The sequence below is a fragment of the Podarcis erhardii genome (assembly GCF_964252035.2).
Source record: "Podarcis erhardii genome assembly, chromosome: 9".
Classification (NCBI taxonomy): Eukaryota; Metazoa; Chordata; class Lepidosauria; order Squamata; family Lacertidae; genus Podarcis; species Podarcis erhardii.
In genome coordinates, this window is record NC_138512.1 from 61,714,871 (window position 1) to 61,728,845 (window position 13,975).

Below are 13,975 nucleotides of genomic sequence, written 5' to 3' on the forward strand. Positions count from 1 at the left end.
CAAAGCCACATTATTTTTTTAACTCCAGCCAATATTGCACCTAGTAAAGAGTATATCTTATGCCTAATCATTTCCATATTACTTTTCTTTTTATTAACACAGACCTCCTAGCTGTGCCTCCAGACCTCACTTCTGCTGCAGCCATGTACAGAGGCCCCGTCTACGCTTTGCATGATGTGTCAGATAAAATACCAATGACCAATTCACCCATTCTTGATCCACTTCCCAACTTGAAGATCAAGGTGTACAACAATTCGGCTGCAGTCACTCCACAGGATGAGCTGTCCGACTTTTCATCCAAACTCTCCCCGCAGATCACTCAATCCTTGCTGGATAACGAAGCATTAAACATTAAAAACCAAAGTCTTGCACGGCAGACAGACCCATCATGCACTGCTTTTAGCACCTTTAACTCTCTTGGAGGTCATCTGATTGTACCAAATTCAGGTAAGTGACTTCAAATACAGTAGTTGGTTTTTTAAAATTTATTTTTAAAACTGACTGATGTGTCCAAAAATATGGTTTAAAGTGTGTGTGCGCGCACACACGCACACACGTGTGCACACACACACACACACACACACACACATACCCCAGCAAATAAAATTATTTAGGTCACTCTTGGAAATCTATATCTTCTGTGTTTAGACCAAAGAGTGCTTTCTCCAATTTGGGTTTATTCAGCTATTACACATATTTGCTCCTCAAAGCCCTGGCCTTCTTTAGCAGAAAATTGCAAAGCTCTGAGTCATTGCCTTCAGAAGCATTGGCCTCTCAACTTCCATGTGTGAAGTGGGATTCAGAACCCTTGACCTTTTCTTTCATGCAGCACCAAAAGACAAACCAACCTTCAAGGCAGAAAGCCTCACTTTTGGCACTAGACATAAAAGGACAAATTAATTACAAAACAATTTAGACATTCCAAGTTTCAGTTTGCTGTAAACACTATGGATAGAAAGGAAGATGCTTAGAATACAAAGATTTTTATTTTTCTCGTTGCAGATTCCAGTGCAAAGCATTGCTCTTGCTGCATCGAATCCCTCAATACATATGTGTTTTTGTATTTGAAAGTTATTATGCAATATTTAGGGGTTTCAAATAGGGAAAGTTCTTTTTCCAGGATTATAATGGTCATTTTCAGAAGTACACATAAATGCACACAGAGCATTGCAAAGGAAGGGTTTCTAGCTGTATAGGGGGAACTCACTGTGTATTTAACTAAATGCATACAGGCTCTCAGGAATTATCACAAATGTGTGCAGCTCTGGGGTGGAGTATGCTACCACAATACCACCCCCCCACCCTTCCTATGTGTCCATTGCCCCCATTTAGAACATCTGAAAAAGGGTAGCCTGGATAGCTCAGTTGGTTAGAGCATGGCACTGATAACGCCAAGGTTGTAGGCTCAATCCCTGTATGGGACAGCTGCATGTTCCTGCATTACAGGGACTAGATGAACCTCAGGGTCCCTTCCAACTCTATGATTTTATAATTCTGTGATATTGCATACTGATTTAAGGAAGGTCATGGAAAGAAAGCTTCCCTTCCCCTTCCCCCCCCAAAAAAAAACCCCACACACAACAACAACAGCACCTTATCAGGATGTTGGAGGCCCTCCTGAACAAACATAGGGAAATGCCTAGGAAGTTACCTTATACAGAGTCAGAGCAATGGCTAGCTCAACACTGTCACTGGCAGTGGTTCTCCAGTCTTCCCATCCCAACCTGAAGGAAGCAGGGGTTGAACGTGGGATCTTCTGCAAGAAAGCAGAAGCTCTATCTGTTTGTTATAGTTCTTCTCCTGAACATGAGATAAGTGAGGGGTGGGGCTGGGAGGCAAGGGGTTGCTGAACAGATATGAAACTTTCCTTCCATTAACTTCCTTCATTTATTTTAGGATCTGGTTTGGAGTGATTCCTAACTCCCCATGCCCTATTCAACAATATTCAGGACTGACTACCACATCTAAATGGTAGATGATGACCAGATAAACTGATATCTTCTGGGCAGCAGAAGAAAAATGCTCCTGTTGTTTCATGGGGCAATGCTTTGCTGGCCTTTCTAAAAGTTTAATTAAATGAGAATTGCCAAGGGAAATGATCCCATTACTACTGTTTGGAATAGTAGATGTAATTGTTGTTTCCCCCTCCTTCATTTTTACAATGTAAGCAACAGAGCAGCCATCTGCTTGTTCCTTAAATAAAACAAAAAGGGAGGGGGAAAACACCCCCTTTTCCGACTCCTTCATTGCTGGAGACAAGCGGAAGAGGCATCAGCAAGTAATAAACCGCCAGGTAAAAGCATCAAGATAGCCATAAAGCACCCTGCTTTGAGTGGGATTTTGGCATGCAGAGCCATGTGTTCCCGAGCTTCTTCCTCAAAAGGTCAGCCTGCCTTTCTTTTCCACTCTTTATTTTATCTGCTTTTCTCTCTCTCTCTCATTGTTGTTCTGCAGGAGTAAGTTTGCTGATTCCTGCAGGGGCCGTTCCCCAGGGGAGAGTCTATGAAATGTATGTGACAGTTCACCGAAAAGAAAACATGAGGTAAAAGAAGGCTCTGCTTACAGTGCATTTGCTTTAGCGCTAATTGCAGGGAGGAGGCAAAGTGTGTGAACACAGCCTTCTGATCAGCATATATCTGTATCGACACAAGACTGGAAAAGCTGCTGAGGCCACAGAATGGTTTGCAAGCAGACCCAGAAATGGAACACTCGTGTGTGTGTGTGTGTGTGTGTGTGTGTGTGTGTGTTTGTAAATCTAACCAGAGGTCTCTCTCATGCGGTGTAGGAATTTGAATTTTGCAGCTACTCAGCTCTCAGGTTCATGCCAGTATTCAAGGGGTGGGAGGAAGCAGCAGCCTTGAAGGTGCTGTTCAACAGGGTTATATCCAACTCCCTCCCACCCATCCACCTCCAAAAATTTTCACACAAAAAAACTATCAAGAGCTATGTAAGCCTATAGCATGGCAGACCACCATCATTCTGAAATCCAAGATTTAGGATCGTTTATCACAATTGCACAGGGGCGCGGGTGGCGCTGTGGGTTAAACCACAGAGCCTAGGACTTGCTGATCAGAAGGTCAGCGGTTCGAATCCCTGCGATGGGGTGAGCTCCCGTTGCTCAGTCCCTGCTCCTGCCAACCTAGCAGTTCAAAAGCACGTCAAAGTGCAAGTAGATAAATAGGTACCACTCCAGCGTGAAGGTAAACGGCCTTTGAGTGCGCTGCTCTGGTTCACCAGAAGTGGCTTAATCATGCTGGCCACATGACCCGGAAGTTGTACGCTGGCTCCCTCAGCCAATAAAGCGAGATGAGCGCCGCAACCCCAGAGTCGGTCACGACTGGACCTAATGGTCAGGGGTCCCTTTACCTTTACCCTTATCACAATTGCACATTTTACAAAAACACCAATAGAAATCATCAGTGGTAGTTGTCTGAGTACTGAAGTACAAGTTTGATTTTAACAATGGAAAGTTACAAGCCAAGTTCAGCACTGCAATCCTGTACTTGGAAAGAAGTCCCGTTGAGTCCAATGGGTCTGATTCCTAGGTACCTGTGCTTAAGACTGTAGCCTAAGGTAAACATGCATAAGATTGGGTTGTGAGTGTTAGAGGCGTGAGAAAACCAGGCCCTCTTTGAGCAAAGCTAATTTGCTGCAAACATGGCGTCCCGTGAGCCTCACTTCAGAATACGACAAAGCAGCTCTTAATAGCTCAGGCTAAAAGCAGAAATGTGTTATTCCTCCGGGCCTCCATCCCAGCTCCTTGTTTTTGCACCTCCATGCTCCAGAACTTTTATCTCTCCTTCTAATCTCCCTAGATTCATTCCGCTTGAGCTTGACAGCATTCACTCTTTGGCCAAATAATAAAGCTGCTCTTTCTGCTGGATGCAGGTTGTGGGTGTCAAAGCACTGTGAGGCCTCTCGTGTGCTATCTTCCCATTAAAGCACATAAAAGCCTGAGGGTTTCAGTGAAAGTGTTAGTAAGCCATCAACATGGGAATCTAATGGTCCATATGAAATGGTAGTGTTGCTGTCAGATACTCACAGGATCTCGCTTCACTCTCTCCAAAAGGCATGTTAATGGCAAGGAAAATTCTGTAAGTTCAGCATTGTTTCAGGACTCTCTACCATCCCAATGTAATTATGCCCATTGTTATTTTTGAGATATGTGTTATTATTTTTATTTTACAAAATACTGTTGCAAAAATACATAAACAAAACTTCCCTATATTATTATCCTTACAAATAATAGTAATCACACCTTTTTAAACATCTTCCAAGCTGTAATGCATGTCAGCAACAATCTCTAGAACATTAATCACTTGATTAACATCAATAAAAGTATGTGTTTTGCTGTTTCAAAACTTGAGAAACAAACAACAGTCTTTGTTGTAATAATTACATCTTTGTCTTCCTTCTTTGGTTCTTACGTGTTGATTTTTCCTTAATTTCATATCAATGAAATTTATCTCCTTTCATTCTTCATTTGTAGGAATTGTTCTTTCTTTACAGTACTCAGCATAAAGAAAGCTAGCTGCTGCTACCATATGACATAGCAATTCTTTAACATCTCTTAATTACAGATTTAAATCGCTAAGTATAATAAAGGAATGATATATATATTCTTTCAAATTATTCTATTAATTGCTCTAGCAACCGTAAACCAGTACTTTATTAGCAAAGAGATAAGGATTAGTGCATGCTTTCCTTAAAGTAAGCCCCATGGAAAACACATGAATGTTATTTCTGAATAGACATGCAAAAGGTTGCATTGTTGGGGAACAATCCTATGGCAAGATCCACTGGGAGAAACATAGGGCTGGGCTGCCCATAACACAATGTGAGGTGATTGCCTCTGGCAGAAGAGCTGGGCCCAGGGAACACACTGCTCACTGTTGGGCCATGCCCCGCCTTCTCCACAGCCATGCCCCCTACCACTATGCCCCTCACCCATGGAGGAGGCAGGGGCATGGTGGCAGAGGACACAGGGGAATTGCCTTAATCGGTGAAACATCCTGGACTAGCCCTGGATAAGCAGCTTCAGCCAGCATTAAGTCTCCAACCCTGGCTTAACCCAATATACGCAGGTAGAACTTGCTTATCCTGGCTCTGCCCACTGAGCTGAAGCTGGTAGAGTTAAGACTGGTATAAGTCTTCCCAAAAGTGGCATTTTGGGAGTGGGGTGGAGTGGGACCAGAGAAGAGGGACTTAGGCTGGATCCTAACCATGTTCAGCTTGGTCACATCACCTGGCAACCCAGCAAAGAGCACCATTTTAAAGAATTTGTTTTCCCTCTATAAAGCTCAGAACCCAGCCAAACTTGAGCACATTTAAGTCCCATTCATTTAAGTGGGCAAGTAATGCATTTGATTATTATTGAATCTTTGCAAAGATCTAGCACTATTGTGATTACCATGTGATGTTATTAAAAGCAGCTTCCAGAGCACATTTGCCATGGTAGAGTGCTGTGATGTGGGTGACTGGCAAACAGATATTGAAAAGGAGCAGAATATTAAAATACCATTTGTGAGATCCCTTTATGAGTCGGGAGTTGGAGAATTATTTTTTAAACACTTACCCTTTTTTAAGGAATGCATTTGACAGAATTAATTTGATCATCGTACGAGTTTTATTAGTTCACCCTAGCAGCTGTGAATAAAAAATCCAAATAATTAAAAGCCTGTACAGACATCCTCTCTGTCTCAGTTTGGATCTGTAGACAAATTGTGAATCATTTTCAGTTACTGGGAAATTTGCTCACCTTTTTCAAAATTTAAACATGGGGGAGGATAAAAGTGATAAGACTGAAATGGGAAATCCTAATTTGGAAGAAGAGGCAAAAAAATAAATTAATTAATAGAGCAAGACAGCAGTAGGAAGACAACAGTTTTAAATTTCCAAAGCCTTCAGTTAACCCGACTGGAAGGGTTGCCATTTGCTCTTTGTGAGTGATTCATTTCCCTCCTCTCACTCTATGCTCTTCTTTCTCCTTTTCCTTGAATATAGCTGTTGAAACTGCATGTCAGTCAAAAAGCAAGATTTCACTTTTGCAAACCAAATTGCAGACATACTGACAGATGGCACAACCGGTTTAATGAAATCTGTATGGCACTCACCATGAGCTTAAAGTGGTTTGCTAGCATGAACTCCCTATGGGGAATCCTGAGATTTGTAGCTCACTGAGAAGGTTAGGTAGGGAATGGAATTCTCAGAAACCTTATATAAAACTATAGTTCCCAGTGTTCCTTGAGAGAGTCATGACAATTAAACTATTTTAAACCCAGTCAGTACAGTGATGCCGTTTACGATGAACAAGTAATCAAAAGCATTCATTTGCACCACCCTGGTAAGCCTTAGTTTGGCATACTGTGATGTGTGGACTAGACTAGAGTCTTTATAGCTGATAGATATTTTGGGAATGCAGCTTACTCCCTTCTCTGCTGAACCTTTTCTCATCCAGAGTACAGAAGGAACTCTGGAGGGATAGGAGAATGGAGCAGCTTCAGGAAGAGCAAAGGACCATATAAAATGAGATTGGGGCCACAAGTCTATAGTCTAGGGAAGGGGTGACATATGAAGGTGGTAAGCACTTCTGGGTGACACATGAAAGTGGTAGGCATGGTCATAATTCAGCCATGCAAAAGCCAGACGTTTCTACAAATGTGCACCTCTTTGTCCTCCATCCGGAACAGCAGGAAACATGATCAAATGATGCATTCTAGCCAGGCAGAAGCACTCAAGGTGAGTGCAGAGAAGGACCAATATGGGGTATGGTTTGGGGAGAGCATGTGACCTAGAGAGGCTTGGAGATTCACATTTGACTGCTTGGCCTTAAGTTCCCTGCCCCTGATCTAGAACCACCCTCTGGAGTTACTTACCAGCCTGAATTAGACAGTCACCTAATGTCAAGAAATTTAGGTGCCCATTGAAGATGTTTGTATTGAAGATGGCTTTCCCTGAGGGTGTGACCCAGTTGCCAACGGAACATTCATTGTATATTTGCAGATATGTGGTTGTTTTCATAGAAATGATTTTATTGCTTTTAGAAGTGTCTTGTTTTATCCTATTTTTTATCTTGTCTGCTGCTTTGATGACCTCCATCCATGAGCCATTTATAAAACCTAAAATAAAAAATACAATTAATTAAAGTTGCTCTATAGAAGCCTTCTCCAACCTAGTGCACACCAGATGTTTTGAACTACTGGGGCTGATGGCACATGTTGTCCAAAACATCTGGAGAGCACCAGGTTGGCAAAGACTCTATAGTTTATAGTCAACTTGAACTTTGCCGCACTTACGAAAAAGGCTGGCTACCATTGTTCTGGGATTTTTGTGTTTTTTCTTGCATGCTTCCTTCTTGTGCAATGGTTTAAACATTAAGGAACATTGCATCTTGCACCGAGGAATAACTATGATGATAGATTTGAAAAACAAACCTGCTTCTACATCATATTTCTTAAAATCATGTGAAAAACATGGATTTCCCTTCCTATAATCTTGCCAGGCCACCAGTAGAAGACAGCCAAACCCTTTTGACCCCTGTGGTGAGCTGTGGACCTCCAGGAGCGCTGCTGACCCGCCCTGTCATTCTGACAATGCACCACTGTGCGGAGCCAAACACGGAAGACTGGAAGATCCAGCTGAAGAACCAAACTGCCCAGGGACAGTGGGAGGTGAGTCTACAGACCTTCACCATATACCACCATAATTGCTTGCTTGCCACAACTCTTCAGGACAAGTTATTAAGTCATTTGTTGTAAATTATCTGGCTATTCTATTCTAATGGCAGCATCACACCGCCTCTGGACCATATATCTATGCCAGCAGGGCTGCAGATATGGCACTGATTCTGCCTTTCTGTGTAGGTCTGCAGGCAGAGGACGATGGTTTGAATTGTGACCTTAGATTAGATGTGGGAAAATTATAGCTCAGACTATTTTACACATGTTTTGCATGCACAAGCTACTTGTTTATTTCAAGGCCCAGTTCAAGTGTTTTGTGTGTTTTTTTAAAGTCCTACACAGCTTAGGTCCTGCCTCTTCTGCATATATTCCCCATGTGCACTGAGAAACTCCATTGCAAGTGTTCTTGCTTTCTGTAATGTGGTGGAAGAGCCCTTAATTGAATTAGGCTTCAGTTGGAGTCCATGTCTTTTATTCCTTGTGCGTGCTATTTACTTTTATTCTGTATATGGCATTTCATTGTGTTTATTGCTTATATTTCATTTTTGTATTTCGTTCATTGAGGCTTGCTATGAAGCAGTATAAAAATGCAATAAAAATAAATAAATATTGATTGATGGAGTGAATTTATATCCCCAAGGAACCCAGGACAGATAAACACAATTTAAAAGCAAAGCTAAAACACTCTAAAACAGAATGTTCTAAAAACATTCATAATTATTTTAAAAAAACCAAAAGCAGTTACAGCTAAATACATTGTTCCATCCGTTAATGGAAGCCCTGAGGCACAGTGGCGTAGCGTGGGTTATCAGCACCCGGGGCAAGGCAAGTAATTTGCGCCCCCTAACCCATGGATTTGCGCCCCCTAACCCGTGGATTTGCGCCCCCTAACCCGTGGATTTCCCTAACCCCCAGATGTTGCGCCCGGTGCGGCCAGCCCCCCCCTGCACCCCCCATGCTACGCCACTGCTGAGGCATCTCTGAATCCAGAAGCTCAGGGCTGTGAAAAGCTCTCTGTCTTCCTTGAGACTGGGCTAAATGGACCAATGCTCTTTTTCAGGAGAAGGCAACTTCATATGTTAATCATGACCATGCAGTTGTTAAAACTAGTTTCCAGAATCACACACATAGTCTGCAAACAATCACCAAGGTTCTTGCATAGTAAGCCTCACCTTCAGCAAGCTTCCTCACTCACGCTTTTTTGGAACCGATCTCCTGTCTCTTGCTCTTACTCAGTTGAACAGATGTTTGCATGGCTGGAGGCAGGTCAGCCTTATGAGTGCCTGCACAAATGCTTCATGACTTGGCTGGCAGAGGTGCGCAGAATCAGCATTTCAGGTGGCACCTTTCTTCCTAGCCCTTAGGAAGGATGGTGTCACCTTTGCAAATGTGCAGCATCACCTCTACCCAGAGTCTTGAATCTGTTCCCAAGCTAGGAAATCACCAGATCCAGCATCCCTATTTCCCTGGATCACCAGCATTGCCAGCATCCTTTGGAGACTGCAGATAGAAGGTTCATCAGAGCGCCCTGTGTCACAGATACAACATTTGCACATTCCTCTGTTCTTGCTTGTTTTATTTTTGTACCAAACTTACCAGACACCTTTTGTCCCCATGCAGTATTGCACAGAAAAATAAGCAGGGAAAGTATTCCAAAGTATCTCTTTGTCTGTGGTCCAGTGGTAGGAAGCTGCCTTCCTCTGAGTCAGACCATTGGTCCATCACTACTGTCTGCACTGACTGGCAGCGCTTCTCCAGGATCTCAGACAGGGGTATTTATTTCCTTGCCCTACCCGGAGATGCTAGGGATTGTGCCTGGGACTTTCTGCATGCAAAGCAGGTCATCTGCCATTGCACTATGGCCCTTTCCCTATGGTTTTGTTTTGCATATGGAACTGTGAGCAGGATAACTGTCCACAAGCATAATCAGTTATGCAGGTCAGTTTTCTCCATGCTCTTGATCTTCACTTATGCTCTTCCTTAGTAATCTTGCAAATAGAATGAGTGAGATGGCATTCACGAGATGTTTTGCTAGAAATAGATCAGTGCACCTTTCCTGCTAGGCTTCCTTTTAGAAGTCAATGTATCTGATATAACTAGTGTTTCTTTTTAGTGGTAGACTCATGTTAGACATGCTTCCTGTTGTTGTTTAGTCATTTAGTCGTGTCTGACTCTTCGTGACCCCATGGACCAGAGCACTCCAGGCGCTCCTATCTTCCACCGCCTCCCGCAGTTTGGTCAAACTCATGTTGGTAGCTTCGAGAACACTTTCCAGCCATCTCGTCCTCTGTCGTCCCCTTCTCCTTGTGCCCTCAAACTTTTCCAACCTCAGGGTCTTTTCCAGGGAGTCTTCTCTTCTCATGAGGTGGCCAAAGTATTGGAGCCTCAGCTTCTCGATCTGTCCTTCCAGTGAGCACTCAGGGCTGATTTCCTTAAGAATGGATAGGTTTGATCTTCTTGCAGTCCATGGGATTCTCAAGAGTCTCCTCCAGCACCATAATTCAAAAGCATCAATTCATGCTTCTAGAAATAAGTAAATAAAAAACAAGGGTCCCAAAAGATATAGTCCCTAAACTTATTTGAATGCTGGCTCCTGATTCTCAGCTTCTTGGCTATCTCTGCTGTCAGACACCTCCTGCTTTTGAAAATCTCACCATTGCACCTTAGTTTGGTAGGTGGTTCCTGAATCATAACAGTGAGCTGGATCCTATCAAGCATATGGCTGATTTGTTATTTTGTGTTGTTAACTTCCCACCTTTTAGGATGTGGTAGCAGTTGGAGAAGAAAACTTCACCACCCCATGCTACATTCAGTTGGATCCAGAGGCCTGCCATATCCTGACAGAAACTCTCAGCACCTACGCCTTGGTAGGGCAGTCGATCACCAAAGCAGCTGCCAAGCGTCTCAAGCTGGCCATCTTTGGACCACTGATCTGCTCATCCTTGGAATATAATATCCGTGTCTACTGCCTGGATGACACCCAAGATGCCCTTAAGGTAATAATTAGACTCATTCATTTTAGAATTGTGTGTGTGGAGATCTAAATGCTGCAATTACCATATATTAGCCTCCTGATTACAGCTATTGTGCATTTTTTAGACTTCGTTTTTTGTGCATGAGGTCGGATGTTGTACAATACTTTGTTTTATAATACAGAGGGGAGCAAAGAAAGAAAGCAGAGATAAGAACCAACACTGCCTTTTGCGTAATTATTTCTCTTGTACATTAGGCTAATTCTTCTCCCAGCATTCTTCCTTCTTTTGTTTACCTGTATCATCACCTGGATTCTGAGATTTTTGCATTATTAACAGGCCATAAGGTTCACCAGAACTTCATTGGTGGTTCATGTATTTTTAATGCTAAGTGCCAGTGCCCCAGAGATGCAAAACATATAAATGCCTCTTTGTAAATAGTTGATAACGATAAAAAAAGCACCAGGGCTGTTAATCAAGCGCTTGCTGCTTTCTTCTATGGCTTTGAAATGTACCTCAGCTGCTGCTTTCCCTATCAGTGCATGTGGCCTTATATAATGCAAATTTAAATGTATTTCATTTCATTTATTTATTTTGTTTCAAGCCACTCTTCATCAAGCAAGTGATCCCAGGATGGGGTGCATCAAATATAAAATCAAACTAACCATAAAACAATATACCAGTAAAAATAATTAAATAGTTCCAATAGAAAGCATAAAAAATATCAGTCAATATTACCTCTCTTCCTCCTAATTATAGAAATTGGTGTCCTAGTGCATCAAGGAGCCACAGCATTAAAAGCCTTGGGAAAGAGATAAGTTTTTTAGCCGGTGCAGGGGGGAAAGTGTTAACTGATATTCCATAGCTGAGGAGCCACTGCTGAAAAGGCCCTTTTATGCAGGGCAGAGATACAAACCTCACTCAAAGATGAGCTAACAAGTAAAGTGCAGGTGAGGAACCCATTGGGCTCAGTGGCCCAGCTCTTCATCTCCTCCCTAACTATACTAAGAGTGGCATTTTACTTGGAGCAAATGTATTTAAGTGCTTTTGTGAATTTGTTACAGCAGGCCTCCAAGGGGTCCAGTAGCCCACCATTTGGGCCAGATCCCCAAAGCCCATTGACCACTTAGAAAACCTCAGCTGAAGAACTACTTGAAGTCACAAGGATGGTGGAGATCTAATCTCTTTTTCCTGCCATCCGCATCACCCATTAGGCAATAATCATCATTGCAATAAACTTATAAAACCAGGTGCTAGTTCTATCCTGCAAGTTAATCCATGTACACTTGCGACAAATATAGGGTGGGTTTAGGCTTGCCATGCATCCAGAAAATTCCAGACATGTATGGAAATCGGATGCCAAAAATGACGTCCAGGGAAAGGGGATGGGGGGGGGGTTCTGGGTTTTTTTATGCGGTGCACACGGCAAGGGTTCCAGCTGCCCATGGTGCCACTGCTGTTGCCACTGGCCATTGTCTCATCACTTGGCTATGTGCAGCCGCCCTGTCGGAGAACCGCTTCTCTGAGGTGCAGATGGTGTGGTAGGCAGCAGCAGCACTTCAGCATGTGGCGGCAACACAGTGTCCTGAGTGTGGCGAGCTCTTCCAGTGTGGAGAGCCAGTGTGGTGTAGTGGTTAAGAGCAGTAGACCCGTAATCTGGGGAACCGGGTTCGCGTCTCCGCTCGTCCACATGCAGCTGCTGGGTGACCTTGGGCTAGTCACACTTCTTTGAAGTCTCTCAGCTCCACTCACCTCACAGAGTGTTTGTTGTGGGGGAGGAAGGGAAAGGAGATTGTTAGCCACTTTGAGACTCCTTCGGGTAGTGATAAAGCAGGATATCAAATCCAAACTACTACTACTACTCCTCCTCTTCTTCTTCTTCTTCTTCTTCTTCTTCTTCTTCTTCTTCTTCTTCTTCTGTGGCTGCAGTGCCAGCACCTGGCACTCCTTTCCCAGGGGCCTGGACCTGCCATTTACATCTCTGAGCCTGCCCACAAGGTGTGAGAGCTCCTGCCTGACGGCTCTCGCCATCTCCTGCAGGTTAAAGGGAGGCAACACTGGCTCATGTGCAAGTGTGTGTGTGTTATTCCAGAAACCGGAAGCGAGAGCATTGCTTTCAATCTCCATGAACTCTGTGATCCAGGGAGGTTGAGCAGCCTCTAGCCATAGCAGAATAGGCTCCCCCCATGGCCCACTCTCGGCCTGAGGCAACTGTATGGTTGCAGGAGGCTGGGTGGGCTCCTTGCGGGCAGTGGTGGGAAGAGAGAGCAGGTTTGAAGGGGAGCAGTAGAGAGAGCAGGGCAGCAGTGGTCAGAGGTGTCCGCCAAGGGAAGCTGGAAGGCAGGGGATCCAGGGCGGGTATTGGGCTCTGGGGAAATAAGAGGCACTATGAGGTAAGCCTAGGTAGGTTTGCTGCATCATGGTAAAGGTCCTTCACTGGTGACATCTATACAGTGGTGCCTTGGGTTAAGAACTTAATTCATTCTGGAGGCCCATTCTTAACCTGAAACTGTTCTTAATCTGAGGTACCACTTTAGCTAATGGGGCCTCTCACTGCCACCGCACCACCAGAGCACAATTTCTGTTCTCATCCTGAAGCAAAGTTCTTAACCTGAAGCACTATTTCTTGGTTAGTGGAGTCTGTAACCTGAAGCGTCTGTAACCTGAAGCATCTGTAACCCGAGGTACCACTGTACTGATGTGAAGTTTAGATTCCCAGCATTAAGTATTTGGCTGGATTGCCAGTATCTTACTGCCTCCACTTGCAAATTTCCTACAGAGTGGATTATTCCCAAGAGTTTTACATAACAAGAATCCATAACAATATCAATAACCTCTGCCTAGAAGATGTTTGCATTTTATAATGCTTTGCTAGCAAATTCAATTTTCATTCCGAATGCATTTTGGCACCATGTCTTCCAGAACATCAAAGCGTACTATCTTTGTTACAAAAGCAGAGTGACTGGTTTCTGTAGTGATTGGAAACACAGGGGGGAAGTGTTTGAAGGAGTAGGATGAAGACAAGGTATATAGGTTTTGGAAAGCTGAAGGTGGTATCAAAGAGGTGTTGCCCTTGGTGCGTGTGCACTCATTCCCATGTCATCACAGGTCAATCCAATTTTGTAGGTATTTGTAGTGTGGTTAAAAAAATCTGCAACACCTATTTGAAAACAGGTAACAGCAGAACAGAACAAATTAGTACACCATGGGCGATACTACCTGTGCTATACCATCTTAAACTCTCTTAAAAACTATTATCTGCCTGCAGCTGAAAAAAAGCAAGCCAGCAAAGCTTCCTTGCTCTGCATGGGGTTTATTTGGGCC

The 13,975-nt window shown here is 43.5% G+C and overlaps 1 protein-coding gene across 3 annotated transcripts in view; it reads left to right on the forward strand.

The window, feature by feature from the left end:
- The window catches only part of UNC5C (unc-5 netrin receptor C), a 306,008-nt gene that overhangs the window by 266,994 nt on the left and 25,039 nt on the right, over positions 1-13,975 (forward strand). For all 3 annotated transcript variants that reach the window (XM_081876731.1, XM_081876732.1, XM_081876730.1), the window contains 4 exons: positions 103-447; positions 2,455-2,542; positions 7,502-7,670; positions 10,442-10,675. In XM_081876731.1, the coding sequence (XP_081732857.1) occupies positions 103-447; positions 2,455-2,542; positions 7,502-7,670; positions 10,442-10,675 (836 nt within the window). The remainder of the gene's footprint in view (positions 1-102; positions 448-2,454; positions 2,543-7,501; positions 7,671-10,441; positions 10,676-13,975) is intronic.